General features: G+C 38.6%; 1 protein-coding gene across 8 annotated transcripts in view; it reads left to right on the top strand.

Moving 5' to 3' along the window:
- The first annotated feature begins 6 nt into the window (after positions 1–6).
- Positions 7–24,637, top strand: part of OVCH2 (ovochymase 2) — a 43,697-nt gene continuing 19,066 nt past the window's right edge. For 4 of the 8 annotated variants that reach the window (XR_015701414.1, XR_015701415.1, XM_087744344.1 and 1 more), the window contains exons 1-2: positions 7–9,211; positions 22,381–22,488. Coding sequence is in view for 6 of the 8 variants with exons in the window: in XM_087744344.1 (XP_087600470.1) it covers positions 22,398–22,488 (91 nt within the window). In the remaining 2 variants the exon portion in view is untranslated. The remainder of the gene's footprint in view (positions 9,212–22,380; positions 22,489–24,637) is intronic. The other 4 variants (XM_087744380.1, XM_087744356.1, XM_087744363.1 and 1 more) reach the window with 4 other exon arrangements.

Below are 24,637 nucleotides of genomic sequence, written 5' to 3'. Positions count from 1 at the left end.
GTGAGAAACTTTGAAAATCAAGTTAATGACTAATACTGCATTTTAAAAAACAAAACAAAAGATTTCACAATCACAAAACAAAATCACACCCCCCCCAGTCTAAACCTTCATGGGGTGATATCGGAACACATGGTGAGGTGTGCTTGGTTATGGTGATGTTCTTGTCAGCCAGTTTTCTCCTTGCTGTCATTGCCTGTTCATTTGTAGTGTTAGTTTCAAATTTACTTAAATAGATGGGTGTGTTTTCATGTAGTTTAAAAAGGTACTGTGGTTTCGCAGTAGCTTTTGGATTAACATTTCAAGGAATTGCAAGTAACTACAGCTATTTGTAGCATCTACACTTTGTGATGAGGGAGGAAAAGGTAGCGTTAAGTTAGTGCATCACCAAAATGGCTTGGTATTTTTTTTTTTTACCTTAATTCCTTGGAATCTTCAGATTTCATGGATTCTTCTTCCTTTTATCAAGAGCACAGTTCTAGAGATCATGCATGATCTGTAAGCTGTGGTTTGGGATCTACCAGCTTTAAAACGTAACCTTTCCTTTACTGGACTTTATATTTGGTAGTTTAAGTCTTAGATGGTTTTTGTTGGTCTCTTTTAGTTGATTCAAAATTGGAAGCAAGGAATGAAAAAAAGCTTTTAAGATGATATCCCTTATGTGTCTTGTGCTGTTAAACACTTTAGCCTTTCTTCCTAGTACAGTATTACATTGTATGTTGTTCAAAAACAATGAACAAGTTTATAGAGGTAACTTGGATCTGAGAAGTACCCTGCACAGAGCTGGGAAGTAAACTTTTCATAATATTTTTACATATTTCATGATCTGCTCAGCAGACTTTAAAATAGAAATGAAGAAAAGTCACCAAAGAGTGGCTACTCTGGAGAAATGTAAGTGAACTGCTTTAAAGCATGTTCTTGCTGTTTGTCAATCTTTTCGTGCTGAAGTATGTGCAATTTATTTTGTTTAGCCTGGTGACATTCACTGTGTGTTTGAGTAAATCCCTAGAAACTGTAAAATAGTTCCAGTGGAGCTGATATCAAAAATAAGACCAGACAACTTATATGTGCTGTACCATCATAAATTTAGAAGCAAAGGTTGACAGATCTCGCTTATTAAATTCTAGGTTTTCTCGCTCTCTTCTAGTGTTCTTCAGAGCTTCTTCAGACAACTCTGTCCTCCTTTCTGTCTGCAGATGACTGCAAGTTAAAGGTTACTTAACCAAACTGTGAGCTGCTTCTCTGCCATCTCAAACTAAACTTAACCCTGCTTCCACTTTCAAGATATTTATAGGTGCTTTCCTCCTTAATGTTATCTTAGTACTTTTCTTCAAGGCAGAGTTGACATTCACTTTGCCTTTCCCCGCTCTGCAACAAATGTGACTCACTGATAGATAATTAGTAATTATGCAACTGTCTTTTCTGGAATATGGAACAATGACAGCTTTGAGCAGCCTTTATTCTTACTATGAGAAGCTGGAGAAACTGTGACAAATCGGTGAAAGCAGAAATTCCAACACACTAATGCACTGAATAAAACTGGAATGCTTAGAGCCATGGGCTCTAGGTAGTAAAGTGAATGGGACTTTTTTTTTTTTACTCTCGATTTAGTTATCTATCTCCATTAGCTGCAAGTGTAGTGATTATTTCCAGAAGCCTTTAATTTCATTCTAATTGAATGGTTACACCTTTCAGGATGGTAATTCTGTAGCCACTATCACTTCTGAAAAATTAATATCCTGACATGTAGAAGCAAGGTCTCTTTTTGTTTCTTTATCAGCATATGAAAAAAATAAAATATGAACTTACTGTAAGATTCTTTGGAATGCAAAAACTAAACCCATCACTTGGTTAAAATTTTCTGGGATATAGAATGAACATTAAATCTTAAATTGCCCTTACCTTATATGGTAGGAGTTTCTGCTGCATTTTCTGTGTATGCTCTATTTCTACTGTAGAAACAGTGATTCAGTCTACCACCAGGAGTGTCAGAAAGTAGTTGTGGTAGTCTTGTTTTAATTGACAAACATCTAATTTACCACTTAAGTGAAAATGATTCAGTACTTAGCCACTATTAACTTTTATATATCATCTCAGCCTTAATCCAGATGCAAGACAGTGTCATATAGTTGAATATTTTTATCCTTATGAAACTCAATACCTCATCCTTTCCTTCATTCCTGATGAAATTATCCCAAAACTGGATGTCTAGGGACACAAATAGTTACACTTAAGGTTTTAGGCACCTAACTTGGATGGAATTCAAGAATCTAAAGTTAGGAGGCTTGATTTCCTCTATTATACAGTTTTCTCAGTATGATTCAGAATCATAAGGCAAATGCTTAAAATAAGCAGGGACTTCTCAAAAGCAGTCCTATCGTGGGGTGGGGAGAGAAAGATGCGGAAATGAAATGAAATGGTTAAATTCTGGGAGCAGGCTGAATATTGTTAATATTTGTTCTTCTGTTAGTATGTATGTGGAATTGAGGCTGTACTGACACTGTATTGTGTCATGTGGCTCATGATCTGCATTGTATATAAAGCTTATGGTCCAAACAGATAAATCAGACAAGAAGTTATCTCTAAGTGAGCAGGTCTGTCATCCAGCCCTTCTCACTTAATGTAGTCTCCTAGGACAGTGCTTATTCAACTTAAAGGTTCAGATTCAGTTTGGAGAGGGACAGCAGCTAAAGAGATGTTTGGAATATTGCTCACAGTGTATGGAAGTTTGTAGAATCTGTGGAAGATGATGTTTTCTTTGCAATTTACAGAACAGAAATCTTACAAGTTAGGTTATTTACATGGCTTAAAGGGCAGCAGTGTGTCCCACAAATACACATTAATCACTCCCATGTTTAGACTTCTGTGAACAGACTCTCAGTCTGTTCAAATAGGCTTTAAAAAAATTACTTGTATGGAGGTAATTAATTTTGAACAAATTGTCTAGGCTAGAACAAGGGGACTTGATAGCTACTGTAAGTCCTTAGCAGGAAGAATAGAAATTTCCTGATCCACTTGCTGTGCTTTAGAATTTCTTGCTTCGTGTTCCTTCAAGGACTTTTTATTTGATATGCTTAACTTTTAAGTTGTACTTAAGTTAATAGTTAAGTATAATTCTCCAATTGTGTGAAGTTACTTTTACTTTGAGAGAGACTAGTTGGTTTTGTTTGCCTGTATCTTTCAAATCTGTCTTGCCTTTCCTGTTTCATAAAGGCTCTCCCAGTTTAGGTCAGAGACCTGCTATTTGTTGCATAAAGCACAGAGCACATACTTTCAGAATCTTGTGCCTAGTAACTAGGGTAAGGATTCATGTCTACTTCAGGCCAGAGCAGCACAATTCTCCTGAAGCTGTTGAGCTTTCACTGAGTAACTGTGAATTAACAGCATATGCTATGCTGACTGCTAATGCAACCTTCTCCAAGCCTGCAAGTGAAAGAGCTCTCTTCCAAATACAACAGTGGAGGACCCATAAAGTGATTTCCCCTGGCATTCTGTTTGTTTGCTGGCAGGACAACTTAATGCAATCTAATGTAGGACTCGTAATAATCACCTCTTTCCTCTGTACCATGTTGCAAGAGTGACAGTCCAGTAGGCTGCTTCTGTGTTTGGGTCTTAGGTTTAATCTTCCCTTGCTGAAGGGACTTTTTTACAAGGAAGACCAGAGCTCTGGATTTAACTATGCTTCACTAAGAGCTGGTATGTTTGGAGTATTTTATGGTGGGTTAGTTTACACTGAGCAAACAAACTCTTAAAAACTGTTGGCTCCTTTGTTTTCCTCCCCCACCCAGATGCTACCATTGGTTCCTCTGCTCTTGCCACCCACTCAACTGACTGTAGTTGTAGTGCTAGGCCTCTTGAGAGGAAAAGACTGTATGCTTTTGGTTGTAAGTACTTCACTAATGTCAGGCACTGTAATATTTAAAAAAAAAAAAAGTAGCCATTTCCCTGATATCTAAATTCTGTTTAAATTATGCACTTGTAAGGTTACTGAGTAAGCAGGGCATGTCTCACTAATTTTCAATCCATGTGTGTGGTTTTAAGCTACAACTAATCTTTCCTTGTCAGTGACACCTGTGGCTTTCCTCTGTTAAATATTTGATTTGGAAAGAAAAACATGCAAGGTGACTTCCGCTCTTTCTGACTCTAATTTAAACCCAAGTCTATCTATTTTTAATAGGAATGTGCTGCACTTAGCCTAGTAAGTCACCTTCTGGATGAATTAGCTACTCCTGTGCTGGTTTCTGCATTCCATGTGGTTTCTGCGTTTTAGAGCCAATATGTGCTTAGCACCTATATATGAGTTCAAAGAGCATGAAATGTGACTTGAAATTCTGCAGAACACTAGGTGGCTCAAGATATTTTAGGGACCTACACTCCAACAGTATTCTGTGAAGGCTTTCCTTGTAGCAATCTTCTCTGGTTAGTGAGAGACAGAGAATAGTTCTATTTTTATGTTCTCTCACTGTTACATCAGTCTCCACTATTGTTGTAGAGAAGAGAGGAAAGTACTGACAGGAGTTAAACCACTGGTAGGAAATACTAGCTATGTCTGAATTAATGAGCTAAAATATTTTTAATCAGACTTGATAGAGAAGTACTAGAAAAACTTAGAGCCACAGAATATAGAAGCAGTTGGTGCTTTTCTCTTTAAAGGTTGTGCTAATACCTGTCAAATAACCTTGCTTCTAATTAGAACTTTACTGTAACTTTTGTAAGCAAAAAATGCTAAGACCAGAAAGCAAGTGCAAAAAAATCAGCCAGTTCTTCTTGGCACTTCTTTCTTTGTTTTAGAATTAAATGCAGTCTTGTCACTTTAGTCATTCTGTTGAACACTCTTGCGTTTTGTGCTTCTTGTTTGTCTTCTGTTGAAATGTCAGGAGTTACTACCCGGGGTGCCAGCAGTGAGCAGTGTAGCTGGCACAGAAGCTGAATGAAGAATCTGGAAACAGATGCTCCCTTCACTCATGGTAGCTTTACAGGTGCTTGGCATGCAGGTTTAGTAATTAACCTTTTTATGTTGGGCATCTTTTAGGGTGAGTTGGATATGTGGTGGCATGGTAAGATAGCTTGCCTGAAAGGGCCATCTCTTCAGGCACTTTAAAAAAAAAAAAAAAATCAGAAAAACCATGCTAAGTGGAAAACCAATGTCCCCTGCATACTTAAAGTAATACCTTTTCTAAATCCTGAGGTGTTGTCATCATATCAGGATGTTTTTTGCATTTTCTGTTAGAAAGCTATTAAAACATGACAAGTGATGATGATGACTTGTGTTTTGATGAATGATTATAATCTTTAAAGCAGTAAATCTGCTTACAGGTCATCTTTCTCTTAATTCCTTTTGCCACCTATGAGACATTGGGTGGTTCCTATTTTAAGATCACCATCTTAGAAATCCAGGTGGGAGAGTTTAGAACAGGTAGTTATTAGTATGTGGTGTTGCAGAAAGACACAGCTGCTGCACATTAGCTGCTTAGGGCTTTAGAGGAGGAGAACAAGCAGCTCAGTGGGGCCTCAAGCGATGGTGAAAGAATGGGCTGCCATCGCTTCAAACTGAGAGCACCTGCTCTTAGTCTTCCTGCCCGATTTGCCTCAAGTTCCTTTTGTGGGATTTTCAGGGTTGATTTGCTGCTGCATCTTCTCAATCACTCTTCCAGAAGCTTTTGCTTGTTCTCTTAATCAGCAGCAGTTTCATAGGATTCCTTAGGAAGTTGGTCAGGAGATGGACACAGACTTCAGGTAAGAGAAAAGCACAAATAAGCAGTTTCTGTAAGGAGAAAACAAAAAGGCTCAGAGGTTCCTCTGAATAGTGGCTTGTTTGAACTGACCCACAGTGAACTTGCTGCTCTACTTGGTCATCTTTTCTGCATCATCCATGTGCCCCTCTGTGCTGACTTGTAAATACTTGTTTCCAGAGGGACTGCTTGCTTCCTCCGCTTCGCTGTGTTTAACTAAAGCATTTGTCCTCAACTGCAGGCCTTTTGCAGCCGTAGTTCTTTTGATCTCAGGCAGCAACTTTTCTTTCTATTGGAGCATATATAGTGTGTTAGCAGGTGTTCAAATATGTTTCATGGCTTCTGGGTTTTGTAGGACTTCTTGAATGTCCTACTAAATGCACTGCCAATAGCTTCCTTTGTATAGTGCTTTTTCTCATACTTCGGTGTCCTTAGCCTCGGTAGCCTGGGAGGCTAGTGCGAGTTCCTAGATATGGCTCACCAAAAAAACATTGATGTGATTTCATGTGCACATAGTCTGCACTCCAATTTGTAAGGTAAAAAAGTGGTATTTTTTTTTTAAATGTAGAATGTGTGAAGTGAAAAACTACTGGTGGTGTTACTTTTTTTTTTTCCTTCCAGCTCTCTGTAATACTATGCTCTCTAATTGTTGGATTTTATAGGACTTCTCAAACTGTATATACAGTGCACATGACTTCTGTTGTCCAGCCTTCTGGTTTATTGCTGGCTTTATGTTCCCTGGAAATAGTCTTTTTTGACAAAATTCTACTTAGAACAGGCATATCCACAGCAGATTTGAGTCGTCATGTTTCTTTAAAGTATTACTCAGTTGCGTTAATCACATTATGAACATACATAGTAATTTGCAAACATTGTGTAATAATTTGAAAATTTTCTGAAGTGTTTAATGTGTACATGTCTCATAATTTCCATAAATGTGTACGTATGTATAAAGAGCAATATGTATTGCCAGTTTTTCTTCTTCTGTTTTTGTTCATGACTTGCGATTTGCTGTTCTATCTATGGCTCCTTTTGGAACTGAGGAAGGAAACACTTAACCGTTACTATTTTCAAAACATAACTGCTCTACAAGAAGGCTAAATATAGAATGCCTGTGCTAACTTGTGCCATCTGTTGGGTGCTTGGCTTGTATCAAAACTGCACTAGTCCAGTGCCTTAAGTCCTTTTGCTGTGTTGATGCCGTGGTCTTCATGTTGGCTCTATGAAAGAGCACAGTTTGGTCTGAGGAGAAGACATGAAGCTAGTCTGGATGCAGCGTTATTTGAAATTCTGTGGGGCTGCTGATTGATGCTATAGGATTAAATACTCTTAAGCTTGTGTCTACTGGTGAGCTAAAGGAAGCTTTTGAAGTATACACGAATGATAGATGCTAAAATTTTAATAGATTTGACAAGCGTATGATTTATCAGGGGGCGCCAGAACTGAAGTGGGGGAGCACAGGTTTTCACCAGTGTCTCCACATAGATGTGGAAGATGGGAAGAAACATTTAATCCTTATTGCAGAAATTACTTCTTGAGACTTGTCTCAAGCCTTCTGCCCTGCTACCTTTTGAAAGCAAGAAGCAGGTGTGCATAAAAGAAATGGGAAAGTGGTAAAAAAAGTGTCAAATTTTATACAAGTGGATTAACTTGCATATCTTGTGGTAGTATTTGCACTTGTCTGAAAGAGAAGTGGGAAATGAGAGTTAAAATGGAAGGTGGGTGATGAATCACTGCTCTTATAATATTTCTACTGTTGTCCTTTTTCTTTAGGGTGGAAAGTAACTGCTTTAGAGAAAGTGTTTTGAAAGTAAACACTCTTACTAAATTATTGCAAACACTGATTTTTGGTCCTGCAGAAATTGGTTATAATTTATCAATAAAATTGCTGTAGGATGATGTCTCTTGGGCTGTTTAATTCTGTTCTGCCAAAATGAAGTATCTGAGGAAAGATAAAAGGTGCAAAGGCTGTAACTGAAATGTTGATTGTATTGCAGGTTTTGAACAACAGAGTCCTGGCTGCTGGCTAGGATGTCTTGGAGTTAAAGTAATTTGAATACATGTGATGTTGATTGGTAAGATCTGCTTAGATCTAACTGCGCTATCATTTTGAACTGTGTGCATTAGTGAGCTTACTAGAAAAGTAATATTCAGTGTTCTGAAGAAGTGACACACAATTACTCTTTATGTACTTAGACTGTAACGTTATCACAGCAGATTTTGTGACACTCCTGTTCTTTCACCTCTTTTTCTTTAGAAAAGAATGACTGAAGATTAGTTGTTTGTTGGAAACCAAGAAACACAGAGCCCAGTTCTTTCTTACCTGGCAATTAACTTCTTTAGGGAGGAGGCTTGCCTCAGGAGACTGTTTGTAAGTGGTGCATGTCTACCAATACAGCATTTTAAAAAGTACTGAAGTAAATAATCTATACATTCAATACTTTTCAAATCAATTGAAGTTTAACGCTATACAGACAATACCTGCTATATTGTGATATTTAGGCGGACAGTTCTAATTGTAATAGAATTAAACATTTTCCATGTCATTATTGAATAGAAGATTAAAATACTAGCCCCAACTTAAATATTTCCAAGTAAAGATCATACTCTCTAAATTACGATTTGCTTATTTTTTGTGAAAACTTTGCAAGCATATATGTGTGTGTATACATACACATATATATGTACACAAATGTATGAATGGCTTTTCAGTTTCAATCTTTGTAGCAAAAGGTTAAATGCTTGCAGTGCAAGGTGTATGAGAGGATGTTCCCCACTTTAGAGAATTGAAAGGTTTATCATCATTATAGGTATTTTAAATGCAGTACGCACTTTGGAGCCTTACAGTTCTATTTTTGTTAGTTACTGCACATAGAGAAGCTGGTGCATGTATTGTTGATAAGTTCTGCTCCAGAACAACTGAGTTTTGAATAGAAAGGATTAATGAAGAGACTGAAAAATTAAAAACTATATCATAAGAACTATTTTTATGACTTCATGAAGATGTGTAGGCTTTAGTTTGTTAATGGGTTTGAAAGCTTGATGACTGGTAAATGAACTTGCAGAGAGACAGTATCAGAGCCTTAAAAACACTCTCTGCACATGCTTGAGCGGGTAACAGTAAGTTCAGTTGTGTTCATGAGAGACTCTTCTCTCCTGCCAGCTAATGAAGACAACCTGGGAGCTTGTAACTACACACACTTGAGGGGGAAAAAATAATTTTCAGTTTACTTTTTCTACAGCTCTGTAGGAGCTGTATTTTAGAGTTAATTTTTAGAGCAAACTTGAAAGCACAGCAAAGCAGTGGTTGAGTGGAAGTGCTGATACACCATTAATAATGATATTGCAGATGCTGTTGCTTCAGTGAGTCCATTAATAATGATATTGCAGATGCTGTTGCTTCAGTGAGTTTATGGACTGACAATTCATTTGAATAGAGAGAGCAAACCAACAATGGACTGTTGTTGCACACAGACTATTAGGTAAGCAGTGATAAATAGATAAAGAGTGCATGTTGATGGCAACTATTGTGTGCTCTGTTTTGAAAACTTAATTGTGCCTTCTGACAAATACAGCGTTACTACTGCAGGGGCTGCTGTTAGCCTGTTGTCTAACTTCACCTGTGTAATAGGAATTGGTGGTTAGATGCCTTGAGACAGATACGTAATCTTTTGTTTTGCACGCTTATTTCTCTTGTTACATGGTAATACTGCACGCTGTCACTGTTGGCGCTGCTCTGAATGCTCTGCGTGCAGAGATAAGAAATATAGGAAATTCTGATGACCAGCTCCAAGTTGCTCACATTCCTGCAACGTTGCTCAGAGCCCCTGTTGTTAGGAGACTGTCAGTGTTTCCATAGTGAACTCTAGGTCTGCAGCCTGAAGCCCTTCAGGGTGGAACTTGGGAAACAGGCCAGGCCTGATTTTGCTGCCATTGAGCTCAGCTACAGGATTGCAAAATGAAGAGAGCGATATTAGTCTTCTGAGGGGTTTGAAAGAGAATATTACATGGCATGGCAAAAACAACTCTTTCCAAGAGTTGCTACGCACACTCTTAACATTTTGTTGGGGAAGAGGATTGTTCTGATTAAAGAGAATTTTCCTGAGAGGGAAAAACAAATAAACAGGCGAACAACCCAGCTCAGATGCTGTTGAGGTTGGCTAATTAAAGCTACACTGCAGCAGATGATTTGATACCCAGCAAACTTTAATTCTAAAAGCAGCATTTTTTTACTTCAAGAATTGTAAGCTCTCTGTAGTACAGGGCTTTACACTAGTGAAGCCTGAGGTGCTTGCTGGGAAGTTTGGGTGCCAGGAGCAATCTAGCTATGGCAAAATGGAGCTTTCTCTGGCCTCAGTTGTTCTGCCAAGAAGTCAAGATCATTAACCTCAGCTGAACTCAAGGAGTTTCAGATATTGAAGTTTCTGGATGTCCATATGGTCAGAAGCACATGTGTAAAATGAATTGATGTTGGTTTTTTATCCTCTCTGTTTTTAAGTTAATTTAGCCATTCTGCTATTATGACCTTTGCAGTGGCCATTCATGCAATGTTAATTGAGGTGAAATTCTGGTTTTGTTTCTTGAATTGTATCACTTAATAGAATTTTGCACAGCAAACCAGGTATTTCAGAATGATGGTAATTAAAAAAAAAAAAATCTAAGTTTTAAGAAGTTTTAAGCCAAAGTGTACCCAAATTCTGTTGTCAAGGTTTTTCCACACTTATGAAGTCTAGACAGTTGCTTTGTGTGTGTCAACTTTATTTTTAACTTAACCTAGGAAGTAGGAGAACCTTGGCTGAACACAGCTGACAAGTGATAAAGGCTGTGAAAGCACAGAAAATCAGACTGTAACCAGAAGCTCCTTGTGCTCAGTGTGTTGAATCCAGGTCCATAGGACAGGCTTTGTGGCAATGCAGTGTTAAACTCAAATTAATCTTGTGTTTGAAAATGACTCACACTGAGCACACCTATTAAGTAACCACTAGTTTCTTTCATGATTCTTTCCTGCCTGTAACAATGAAAATATTGGAGACTGCTTGAATTATTAGTCTTTGTAGTCCTAAATCTGGCATCCTTACTGCAAGTTGAGAGGGTGTCTGAAACTGCAGAAACCTTTTGGTTTGCTTTCTTGCTACCTGGGAACAGTTCATGATTCCAAAGAATATACAAGGCCCATGGAAGACCTCTAACATTGCAGGTAGAAATACAAAAAGAAAATGGCTCACTTCATCTTAGTGGAGAAAAGCATGCTGAAGATGCAGAAGCTGCTAAACTGAAGGAGTTGCCTGTTGGTAAGATCATCTTGAATGTCAATGGCAGTGCTTCCACTGGCTGGCTTGTCATGTTAGTCCACAGCCCTGTTACGTCTCCTGTTCTTGATACCACACATGGTTTCAGCCTCTGGAAGTTGGGTTTGTTTTTTTTTTTCTTTTTTTTGGTAGGTTATTCTGGAAGTTAAGATGTGCCTCACTGAAGTTTGCTGTACTTTGGCTGCAGATTTATCCAACCTTCCCCACTTCCTTTCATCCATCTGTCCATACACACATGTGCCACACCAGCTTTGCATGTCAGGGCTATTTTTGCATGAAAAGATATCAAAAACTACAGTTTACCCTGGCCTCTGCTCTAGAGAAGGTGAAGTTCCTAAATCATGAATTAGTGATGCAGTGCCATGCATATTGCATTAGGGCAAGGAACAGCACAGCAAGTGATGTGTGCTAATTCAATATAAACTAGCACAGAGTGGCACAAAACTACAGTATTCTGCAGTATTTGTGAACTGCAGTGTTCTGAGGGCTTGACATGGCACTTCCCTACATAAAAAAGGTTGCATTGTGTGCAAAGATGTGAAAGAAACTGCCATTCAGTGTGTTTTAGCTGTTTATCTGTAGGGAGTTAGTATTTGCTGTCTAGTTTGTTTTATTGGGTGGTTTTGTTTTGTTGGGTTTTTTTGTTTGTGGGTTTTTTGGTTTGGTTTTTTTTTTTTAGAACTGGCCAGAGATCTTGCATGATCAGCACAGTGCTGCTTCTCACAAAATATGTGCCCGATCCTCATGGCAATGAAGTCTTAAGTGTGTACAGAATTTGTGGGTGGTTTAGTTCTATCTCCTGTTTTACATCTACTTAAGAATAAAGCTTGTTCATTTTAATTTAACACTGTCTGTATTGGTTGAATTCACTTGTCTTTTTGAGCCATGAATAAATGTCTCCTAGTGCCATGTGCCAGCCACTATGTTAAGAATAACTGTGTCTTGAAGAAAGAGAGCTGATGTTAAAACTTGCCTGCTTAGCTTGGGTGGACTGTACTGCAGTTGTTCTGAATGGAAAGAATTTAGCAGCTTCAACTAATGCTGATTGTGTGGAATATCGTGCATCTGCTGAGGAAAGGCAAAACCCACTTCCCGTCTTTGAGCATAAGGTGGCTTCTGTAGTGTTCTGTGATGTTCATTAAAGGCCTCCTATTCTTGACTGTATTGCTACAAGAGAATTGACCAGTGGCATAGTTCAATTTGCTCCCTACTGAAGTTTCACATTGGCCCTGGAACTCCTTTAAATTCATTTTCTTAAGCTATTAGGACTCTGCCATGATCATTTTGTTGCAATGTGCTGCTTGGAGCTTGCTCTGGCCTGTCATTGCAGATGTGATAGTAGTAACCTAGACCCTCAGACTCTAGCAACTTTTTGCCAAATCTTGCTGAGACGGTTGAAATTTATCCTTTCCAAAGCAGAGGCGTGACGGCATGGCTGTACATCCCTGTCTCTTCTTCACAGTACGCATGATCACATTGCTTACATACAACAATGGGTTTTTAGTAGCTCCGTTATTTAGCTTTTTCGTTTTGGCTCTTTTTGCCTCTTCTCCTTGCCACAATGATTTTTACAGAGGCTTCAGTTGCGTTTGCACATTCAAAGTAGTGAGTATTTTGTAAGGCAGAATTCTCATTTCCTACTCAGTATTTAGAACTACATTACCATTGCAGAGACAAGGAATCCCCTCAATTTCAATAGAGAAGTTTTCTGCTTGTCCTCTCTCATCCTACTGTGTGGTATTTACAGTAGCACAATATATGTTGCATCTTTCCCTAAAGGACAGAGCTAGTAGCTTCATTGCTGGCTGGTAGCACCTAAGCAGCGAGTCCCCTGTGGCAGAAAATACTGCAAGTGGTTGCATTGATACAAGCTGCTTGCTAAGTCTTTGCTGCTTGGAAGCAGGAGGCTAGTTATGAAAGTGAGAAAATAGGCATGTTAATTCAACTTGAGAATTCTAAGCTAGCTAATTAAACCCCGATGATTTTGTGTCAGTGCATATACCTGTACTAGGATGAATCCTTCTTAGGCTTGCTGTGGGGTAGAAAGGGTTTGCAAATTACTGTCCCTTGCACACTCAACACAGAGAGATACAAAATTGGAAAAGCCACACAAAAATGATGCAGCAAGATCTGTGCTGACTGTGTGTCACTTATTCATAATGTGGTTCCCTATTATGATTTCTTGGTTTTCCTTAAACCTTTTCTGCAATCATGGAAACAGTTTCAAATTTATTTCTGTGAAGTCTATGAAGAGGATTACGAACTAGACTTTCTGATATGACTTTAGGTATCTCTCTGGATTTGAATGAGGCTTGTCTTGCACTACAGAGGGGAAACAATTGATATATATTTTTTTTAATTTATTTCTACAGCTACTTGCATGGCTGCCTGTTCACTATACCAGGCAATATCAGTCAGGTGTAGACCAGCTACCTCCATGACAGAAATGGTGTTGCTCTGCCATCTTATGGCAGAGCTGAAAACAGAACACAACACTTCCTACTTTAGTTTCAATGAAGATTACACACATTAATGTGGGGCAGCTAGAAGAATAAATATGAATGCAGCAGATTCTGCTATTGGATGTATTTTCATTATAAATAAAATAAATAAAGGAAATATCCCATCATTGTTCAGTAATCCTGTTTTGGCTTAGCTTTACCTTTCTCTCTGAAATTTCTTTCTCTTTGGGCTTGGACTGACTTGGCGTGTGCTTTCCATGCCCTTACATTACCCTGGCAGTATAGGATAGTAGACAGAAGACTAAGTTCTGGTTTTAACTTTGTTGCAGGCTTCCTCTCTGCCTCTCTTTTCCTCTGTGTGTCTATTTCTGTATTTAAAGGTGGGGACTGTGACTCTTGCAGTCTTTCACAAAGAGACCCAAAACCTACTACCTAGATTTCAGCCTGGAATTTACCCCCAAAGATGTTAAAATCCACCTTTCTACAGTTCTGGCACAATATAAGTAGCTCTATGAGCATGCTACTTTGTCACTGTTCTCTGCTCTTTTCTGGCTTGACCTCTCAGTCTAAACCAGTAGCTGAGGGCTGTGAACCTGCTCTCTGATTTTTCTTGTGCTGATTGCATTTTCCCCTGGGTCTTGAAAATAAGCTATTTAGCCATGGAGACCAACCCTGGCCAAGAGCAAACAGACTGTGGTTACGTGCTGGTTTTGTGTAACAGTGGAAGCTGGTCTCTGTTGACTGCTCAAGAGGAAATACATGGATTACTTTTGGACTTCCTTCTGGTCTTTTAAGCAGTTTGACAAATCGCTCATCTGTGATCGCCTACCATTTGGCCTTAGTTCCGTCTCCTCGTAAGGCAGTGGTACCCTCTGTGAAACAGGCTGTGCAATGATACCGAGAGTTTTGGACTTGCAGTGCTGAATTTCGCAGGCACCTGGAGTGCTGTCCTTTCATGTCCTGCTCTTGATGCGATGTGAAGTACAGACACTGTACTGGCAGCGCGGCCATGCTAACGTAATACATTTTTGTCTTCGGTTTGTTTCTGAAGAAGCATGCAAGAGTTCACCTCATGGCTGTTTGCCTGAGATGGTGTATTTATGTATTTCAAGCATATTTTTTAAGCACTGTAATACTGTAAATGTTTTTTCCCATGTTAAAATCAGACATTAAAATGTGTTCACTGTGCTCTCCAAAAATCAAGCAATTTGTTGGATTTATTTTGGATCGTGCATCTGTTATACAATAACAGATGTGCAGTTGATTTGATGTAATTATTATGAATGCCTTCTATGTAGCAGGCAAATTTTCTTTTTATACCTTCCTCTGTTAAGATATTTTGAACCTTGTTGGAAGATAGTACATAATCAGAGTTTGCTGGCAAATGTGTGTCTGGGGCAAGAGTACCTGAAGTTGGGGAGAGGAGGAGACAGGTTAGGACTGTAGTCTCACTCGTATATGTGTCACACCAGTGACAGGGAAGAGGTTGTGCAGCCCCTTCTACCTGATGTTACTGTTGCATCTGTCACTCGTCAGTATATATCTCATTTATAGCATCAGGTATAAAAAAATAATGCAATCACAAAAGGCTATACTAAAGGTGGTTCCTTATGTTCAGCTCTTATGTTCAGGAGTTGTTTGTGTTTCATGATAAAATGCTAAAGCTATCATAGAAATGCTTAATCAGAATGGGCATTCAGACCTTGAAAATCTAGCATGTCCAGTTACAATTTCCTAGTATCAGGCCCAAAGATGAGAGAAGCAGTAAGGGAAGTATGAGCCAGTACTCGTATAGGTGAGCTGGAGATTTATTCCTACAAGATGGTCAATATAAATATACCAGAATGATTCCTATCAAGAGGATGGTGAGGGAACAAATGATAAATCTTAATAGGCGTATGTATATTTTTTAAGTGGCTTATCTAGTTACACTAGAAAGCATTTGATTCTTTATCATTCATTGGTCATGCTGAGAGAAGAAATTGCATTCTTGGAAAAAAAATTGTCTCCCTATCTACAAAGCCTGCTTGATGAACGTTTGCTCAGCCAAATCGTGCCAGATTGCAGTAGCATCATTTCAGCTGTCCTCACTGAAGTGTAGTATGATATAAAAATGCGCTTATTAACTGGTGTGCTTGTCTTGCAGCAGTTAGCTGTAGGAGGCATCCTTAGGGCTCTTTGTGCACACAGTACTGACAGTGGGAGGGAGACTGAGGACGGAGGGAGGGAGGGATGGGCTCGACTGTTGTCTGTGCACAAAGCAGTACCGAACGTGAGACAGCTGGCAGCAATGGAGGGCCTGTTTCTCGGGTGCCTGGCATCTCATATAGCCAAGGTGCCCGCTGAGTGAGGAGAGCCAGGACCTCACGCCCTTTGTGTTCATAATGACTTCTCTGCGGTACAATGCCTTGTGAGCTCAGGGTCCTTGCATTTCAGGCTTTGTTCTTCTGGATGTGAGAGGGTGCTAAATATAGGGTCTAGATACCTGCAGAACAAAACCAGTAATTGCTAGTATGTTAGCTCAGCATAAAACAGTACGCTTACATTAAATTAATGCTGTAGTGTTCCTCTATTTTTTATTTATGTTTACATCGAGGAACTGCCACTGTGCTAAAGACTATGCATTTCAGTAGCAACAAAACATTCCTGAGGGGGTGCTGTATGTTTGGGAGCTCAGCGACCGGCATACTTCTGGCTGTCGCTGATCTGCTTAATCCATATGCCAGATTTTCCTTTGCTGAAAAGCGTTAGTATCGATCTTTCCTTACAAAGCATTTTGAGATATTCAGGCCAAATACTTGAGCTAAGCACAACTTTGTTCCCTTTCTCTTCCTTCATTTGTCCTTTCCCAATTAATCAGTTGTGCTGTAGATGTAAGGCTGGACTCTATCCAGGGGAAGCTTTGGCCTATATCTTAACACATTGTGCATTTCACAGCTTGCAGTATTTTTGCATTTTATGACATTGTTCATCTTGTTTGGTTTTCATCTTGTTTACCTTGAAAGGCAAAATCTCCATCTGTAAGAAGACTTAGCTACAAAAAGAAAATATATGTCATAGCGTTACTCATCGCAGACGCAAGTAACTGAGCCTGTATCTACAATTCTCATATATTGGTGAGCTCTGAAAGCAGGAAAAATGGAGCTGTTGTGAAAAGTGGGAAAAGGCCAGCAGGTGTTGTTTCTTTTAGTTCTTGGTTACGGGTCACTTTTGGCTAGCATAGCAACTATTGCGCTTTATTTTGTGTAATGAAAAAGAGCTTGGTGCATTTTCCTCTAAAGTTGCACTCCTTTTTTTGCACAGGAAACTTAAATAGATCTTGATGCATATCCAAAAGCCTGAATTAAAGACCGAATGTTCTGGGAAACAGTGTCTTGGGGGATTTCTGTGGGTTCTTATTCCACCAAGTACTCTTTTGAACATTCTTGCTATTGTACACTTTGCTCTGTGCCCTGACAGGTCAACTGAAGAATTTAGGAGGATGTAGCAAGTTGAAGTAAAAACATTATCAGAAGCCAACCTTTCTTGTTTTACTGCTCCCTCTGAGTTCGTACTTTAGTTAATTAGAAGCAATAAAACATAACTAAATGTCTCTCTGTGAGGCAAGAACACTGGTCCTTTCAGTTATGTGGAGAGCTGTAATGGGAATATAGTGGTAGCGGGGGAGGAAATGTTAAAAGCATGAAGCCTTAGAAAGTAGTCTGCATCCAAGGGCATCTGATATATTAGGCTGACTAATACTTGGGAGGATGTGGAGTGGACGTAAGTTGTGCAGGGGTGGCAGCCACTTGCCTATTTGAACTATGGAGTTACTAGGTGACTGTATCTTTTAACTTCTGCTATGCTACTAAAAGTTTATAAAGATACTTTGCCCTTTCAGGGATCTTCACACCTTAAGAAAAGGGACTTCATGGTCCCCAGAGCGTGATAGTTGATACCTAAATGTTGCAGAACATTTAGCTGAAACATGTTTACTAACCAGAACCAGACAGGAGGTCCTAACAAAACTTGGAACAAAACTGAAAACTCTGGGTCTGTTTTTAGGACAATACTGTGTCTAAAACCCCGTCTGGCTGAAGTTTCATGATTGCTTTAGATATTTTAAATTGTAAGTGAAGGCTGCAGTCAGAAGGAATGGACTGAACTATCTAGTGCATGCATTCATTCCTCCTCCTTCGCATTCCGCCTAGCATTTGATTTTTGAGTAACAGCTTTGATCAAGAAACTAATCCAGCTATAAAAGCAAACCCAGCTACATAAAAAGGAAGAGTATTCAGCTCTCCACACAGCCTGACCAGAACTGAGGCGAGCACAAGGGGAATGGCAGCAACAGGCGTTTTCATAGGAGGTGGGGCACAACTGCCACCTTGGTAGCAGCCTCAACTTGAGTTGGTTTAAAGTTACCACAAACCTACAAGGACTGTGGGAACATATATCAGTTTTTTGGATCACTTGTGAAGCATTTGCCTTGTGTGTTTTCAACAGTTACTGTTTGTCCTTGGTATAGTAGCAATCGATTGTCAGCACTGTTTTTATTAATAGATGGAAATTAAGTAGGTTCAAAATGGTACTGGCTTAAAACTTTTGTCTCTGACCTTGGTATAAATATTAACTTGCTTAATTTTCAGGCAAACATTTTGCTTCCCAAAAAGTGTCCCAGCAACTGAAAAATCGTGGTTATGAATTTCTTTCTGGAATATTAATTGATAGCATTCTGAGCATTATTACTGCAAAATTTTAGTTTGCAGATCTTTTTTGCAATGTTTACCCAAATCCTGAACTTCATAGTTCCTAGCTTAACTAGGATTCATGTAGGAATATTGAGGTGAAATTCTGTGGCTTGTCTTTTGCAGGAGGTCAAGAAAATTTATCAATGTTCTCTACTTATCTAAAAAAGTACATGAATCCCAGCCACGCGAATCCCAGCTGAAGGCGTAACGTAGCAGAATGGCATGGTTCTGCTCTGAGATGAGACTGTATTTGTAGAGAGGGAAAAGCATGTTTGTGAGTTGAAGAGTTATTTAATGTTTTGATTCTAGGAATGGAGAATTTCAAGGAGGTAATTTCCTCAGCTTTTCAATACATTAATCTTTGAAGTAACATGAAGGCTTTGGCTGAAAAAAGTCATTGAAAAGTTAACCTCTCTCAACGTGTGAGTGTGTGGTGGGGTTTTTTTAAGCATATTAAAATTGAAGTGAGTGTTGTGCTTGTGCTATTCAGGTCTTTTATATGCATCTTAATGTCTTCTGTCATTTGGGGGAAATGGTAGGAAATAATGGGCTTATCCTGAGAATTAAACTTGATTTTCTTCTTACATCAAACTCTGGCATAATTTGAATCAAGTCATTGGAATTACAGTAGGCTAAAACTGGTCAAAATTAAGTTTGTTGGAAAATCAAAATTCATGCGCAACTATCAAAGCATAAATACATTTAATCCCTATTAAAACTAAATCTGCTTTCAGTTAAGAACTACTGGATTCATAAATGTAATACATGAATGATAAGATTTATGAAGTTTAACATTTCAAAGACATTATATTCTTGTTTAAAATATGAAACCATTAATTTCATTGAGCTAATAGGTCTTCCAGCAGTGACCTTGCAAACGGTTCGGATATGATCAGTGACCCTTGAAAGCACAGCTCATTGTGTTTAAAAAAAAAACAAAAAAAACCCAAAAAACCCCCAAAAAACACCAACCCACAACCAAACCCAGCAAAACCCCCTCCAATTTAAATGTGTCTTTTCTACTGATATTCTAGCAGGTTAATGACTAACCAGCATTTGCTGCTTCTTTTACCCTCCCCACCCTCTGTCCTTCACTCCTTGATCCCTCTTCTCTTAAACTTCACATTGTCCACTAGGTGAATACATTTTCCACCTTTCTTCCTCCTCGGACTGGAGGAGCAATGCGAAACAACTTTTCTAGCAAGAATAGAAAGTGGTATTTTACGTCTTGCTGTCTGGCCATCTCAGTCATCCACTAACCTTCACTGAAAAGCAGCCCTCAACCCTCCCACCAGCCCTCGACCCCCTTTAAAAATACCTCAAAACCAGAAAACCAGAGGATTCATTCTGGAAGGTTCTAATGATGAATATTAGTCTATTCTATTCTATCTATATTCTTCGCTTTCTTTTGTTCTTTAACTGATTTGTATGTGTGCATGTTTATTTTTTAATAATCTCATAGGAAGAAGCAGCTATGTATATTCCTACAGCATCAAGCATACTTTGCGGAATAAAATGCTTGTAAATCAAATGCACAGCAAAAGAAGGGGCAGGCCAGACTGACTAGTATCGATTAGCGCTGTTAATTTGGGGCTAGGGACTGGCTCTACCTGCTAAAACGTGGGTCAGGCCTAGATTTCAAGCACATGGTCGTTTTGGACACTTGGTGATTTAATGGCTTTGATTTGTCTTACTACAAAGGTACAGGACGCTAACAGGATATGAAGCCAGCTCTGCATTGAAATTCAGAGCACATGCATGGATGGAGATCAAGTCATAAGATTTGACCTTTGCCTTTCTCTGAGGAATGATGTTGGCGGCACTGCCTGCCAAGGCTGCGATTTTTAGGAGCAATAGCAGCAATCCAGTGGGGGAAGTAGGTAAAGTCATTAGTGCCTCTGTCTGCACACAGGCTAAAGATAACAGCTTCAGGAGAAAAATAAATAGGTAGCAAAAGAGGAGAACAAAGAATAGTAGGACAAGAAAGCCTGTGCTTCTGTTTTGCCATTGCAGACAAGGAGCAGGTTGTACAGAACGTGCTCTTCTATGCTTTTTCTTTCTGACATCTTTGGCTGCTGCACAGTAAGTGTTGCCTCTCTGCCATAAATTTGAAATGAGCTGATTGTTTCTCCGTTTGCCAGTGGGACGGATGTTTCTGTTTCTCCTCGGTAATGTGACAGATGTAGTTTGCACACCGTCACTTATAACTGCAGAAGTTGTTTGTTCTTGGTTTTGTATCATCCTGTTGGATGGTGTCATTCCAAAGGATGTCATTGCGGTGGGTGACGAGAGAGCTCTGCCGTACATGGAACTGATTTGGAGGGTTTGGGATTTTTATTTTGTCCCTGCAAAATACAAAGGAATTAATGAAGGAAAGCAGCTGGGATGATATTGGTGATGTGGGGTTCAGAAGGTGCAGAATTAGGGATCTCCACAGGACTTGTAGGAAAACTGCAGTCTTAAGAAGGTCTGTATATTTATAACAGAAAAAACAACTGCAACTCAGAGTTTCTAGGACAGGGTTTGTATTCAGTTGTTTGTTATGAAGTTGCATATTCAGGGTAAAAGCTGGTTTTTGTTATCCTCTGACTGATAGAGGAAAAGAACAAAAACCTAGAACTGAATAAATACATAAATGATTGTTGGGATGTGGACTGATGGTGGATTGGGGGGGTATTGTGAAAGCCTTGGCCAAATAATAGAACATATTCAATAGACTGGAGCTAATGGTTCAAGTATAAGATTGTTTTATTTGAGAGCCTGAGCAGAATTAAGAAACATGAGTCTTGTCCATAGTGATGGTAAACACAAAAAGAGAAACCGTTTAATTATTGTTGCAACTTATTTTAAAAGAAGGTACACTTTGCATTTACTTGTTGGCATCTTGAAAAAAAATCTACTTTTAATAGCTTCAGACTATGAAGGTGTTCAAGGCTGAAATTTGTATTAATATGCACATATTGTTCACGCCACATTTCTGTCTTCAAAGTCTGATGCATTTCCCATGTGAAAATTGTTTCTTGTGGGAATATCGAAAGTGCAAATATTGAATTATTTTTTACAAAGAGAGGGGAAGCTGAGGATCTCAACCAGTTAAGCCAAGAAAACAAACAATGTTTCTCCCTGCCTTATGTAAATATTTCTTTGTTCCCAGGTATAAATATCCCTTGCCCTTTCTGTTACAAATGAAACTTGTGCTTCTGTCATCCAGAGTAAATCTGTTTCTTCTCTCAATGACTTTAACGTCTTACTTGGTTCTTATATGTTTCATATGAATTCAAGATGGTTCAGATAGTATTTTAATTGTAATTACCACTTTGTTCATTCGTTTCCAACTCTGGCAATACTTGCTAAAACTGATGAGACAAAAGTTTTAAGTGGTGAATTTGCAGGGTAATTTAACTTATGCTTTCTGTTTTGTGAAATCTTTTAATTTAGCTGCTGATGTGTTCCTGATTTAGGATTTGAATAGCCTTCTAAGAAACTTGCACTTAAATTGCTATTAAAAGTGGAGCTTATCCATCAAAGTCACTCGGAACTGGCACTGCTGATGGCAACAATACTGAAATATTTTTAAAATCTGAGTCTTGTCCTCCTTAGTTGCCTTTCACAAATGGGATGTAAACACTGCTTTTTTGAAAAAATGACACTTTGTTGCAGAGAGCTATCTTTGTCTTGTACAACGCTGAGCACGTTGCCAACAAAATGATCAACTTTTGATATGTTTCTCAGGTCTGTAAAACTGGCTAAATAGAAAGTGTGCAGGAAATCTAGCGTATTGCTTCTTCAAGAGCTGTAGAAATTGTAGGGGCAAATAGCAATTGGCATTCTGTTTGGGTGTTCTACTTCAATGTGTAGATTAGCCTGGATAAGTGTTGCTAACAAAACAAGGAATGATAACTTCATTTTGTCATTTTGCCTGAAAAAACTAGTTTTAGGGAGGATTGTACAGCTAGTATTGTACAGCAAAGGCTTCAGTAATGGCGTATAAAAGAATCATGCTCCGTTAAATTTGGAAAACGTATTTGTGCCGGTAAGTGCTTTATGGTTGGATTAATAAGTAACTTCTGCTTCAATTAGTTGCTGTTCTCCTGCAGTGTAGTATTTGGGTTTCTTTTTCCCTATAAAAACTCTTCTTGTTTTCACTCAGTCGTTTAGCACCGCAAGATGTGCATTGCCCCCGGTAAGCTGCACTTACTCCTGATGGGGATAGTTTGTATTACAGAGTCTCGTGCTGTACCATCCGCTCTTCAGAAAGGTAGGATGAAAATTTCACGTCTAGCTTTAACAGTTTGCCGAGTACTAACGGTTTTGTTCTTGGGCAGTGACAAGCACGGGAGTCAGTGCTGAAATAAAGCAGCTGCACTAGTTTCACCCCTTAAGTTTTTGACCCTAAGAGCTTGTAGACCTAGACACAGGGTAGCATTAGAATAATTGGTCTAGTTTTCATTCTTTGCTTTCGTTCCAAGTCTGTAACTGGAAGTTATCTTTTAATGGGTAATCCTTATGACACTTTTGTCCGATTCCTTGATGATTCAGAATGAATAACATTAAAGAAATATGATTTATAATTAAATAAATAAAATTAAATACTTTCAGATTTTCAGCAAGTTAATGAAGGTTATGGTTTAGCATGTTACCCATGGGCTGCAAACAAAATACAGTGAGTCCTCTCTTCCATTGTCTTACATCTTAAAATCCAGAGTATGCTGTTTTTGGAACAATTAATGATGGCAATTGTTCCTGTTTCTTTCATGAAGATTTACTGATTTATAGCAAACTGGAATGGAAATCAGATCTTGGCTGTTTGCATAACCATTTTGCTTCCTTTTAAATTTGCAGTAGTAAAAAAGGGCAATTTACAGCTTGTTTTCCTAACTTCTGCAGATCACTTGTTTTCGTTGTAAAAACTCTATTTTGGCTGTCAGAACAGGTGCGGCACCTAAATCATCATCATCATAACTTACTCACTTCAGCAGCCCAAAGCATAGTATTCTGTAGGACGGTGTTCTCTTGCTTCAGCAACCTGCCATGCAGATGGATGTGATGCATAGAAATCTCTCATCTGACCAGTGAATGACACTGGTCCTGAAGCAACCTGTAAAGCAGGCAGGAATCTCTTGGGCTTACAAATGCCATGGAGCAGAAAATTTTAGAGTTTGTCAAAATACAGATAATATAAGTTTGGTATAATATTAACTTGTGACTTTTAAACTAGTCTTGCATAGGCTAGGAGAATAGAGTTATTCAATGCTGAAAGAAAAAAGGAAAGTTTTAGTTTGTGAATCTGATTATTTTATTTATTTATTTTTGCCTATTTCCCCAGTACCAAATTCCTTTTGGTAAAATCTAAATCCCATTTTTTAAAATTTTGTCTCTGTTTCCTCTTTTCCCTTTCCTCAATATATCTGTGCACATGGGAAAAAGGTGGATGCAGTGAGAATTAGGAGAGAATGAAAAAAATCAGATAAATGAACTGGATCATTTCTGTATAAAGCCCTTTTTATTTAAAAGCTAGGGTAAGTACTATTGTGTCAGCATTGTTGTGACACTGTAATCACTTGCATCAGCTATGCTAATCCTGAGGATGATTGCAAAACGCTTTTTATAGGCGTTGTAAGCTGCATTTTACAGTTTGGAGAGTTCGCGTTTTCCAGGCAGTGTGTACAAGTATCGGTCCTCCATCCTTTGAATACAGCCACCTATCTGCCAGAACAGCAACAAAGTTTATGGATGCTAAATTTTTCCCAAGGTTGTGTTTAACAGAATTTGTAGTAAAATGGCTTCATTGAGTTTTCATACAGCTTTAAGAAAAAAATAATTGTGGTCACTGCTGGGTTTGGGAAGTGCACTACAAAGAATTCCTCTGTTACAACGTGCTGCTTGGCAGAATTGGTTGATTTGCTTCTATCTTTCTTAAAATACTACCAAATCTGTAGTTATCACCACAAATATTTGTTTCTGTAAATATACAAATACATAATTATTATCAGCTTTACTTAGCTATAGTAGGTGATAACAATAGTGGGTTAAGAAGAAATAAAGTTGGCCCAGTAGTAGATGTTCTGGAGAAATTTAGCCACTGTTGTTGATCATCAAGGTCTGCATGTTGTGCATTTTGACCCCGTTTGTCCAAAATATTTTAAGTACAAATGCTAGGTGTAAAGAGATTTCTGAAAACCATAATGAAACAGTGGTTTAGTCCCAAAATAATTCCAAACCTTGCTTGAAAGAGAATGTTGGCATTCAGAAAGTTCAAGTAAACATGGACCTAATGAGAACTTTAACGTATACACACACACACACTTGCTCATGGAAGGCAAAATTTAATATTTATGATGCAATTAAACCAAATAGTGCTCATTTGCAGAACTTCTGCAAAATAAAGTACGTTGCCTTTTTCTTAG

Source organism: Nipponia nippon, unplaced genomic scaffold (assembly GCF_047370975.1).
Source record: "Nipponia nippon isolate SJK-2023a ecotype South Korea unplaced genomic scaffold, ASM4737097v1 scaffold_10, whole genome shotgun sequence".
NCBI classification, from domain to species: domain Eukaryota; kingdom Metazoa; phylum Chordata; class Aves; order Pelecaniformes; family Threskiornithidae; genus Nipponia; species Nipponia nippon.
The sequence above is the reverse complement of the archived record's forward strand: the minus strand, read 5'-3'. Positions and strand labels throughout refer to the sequence as shown.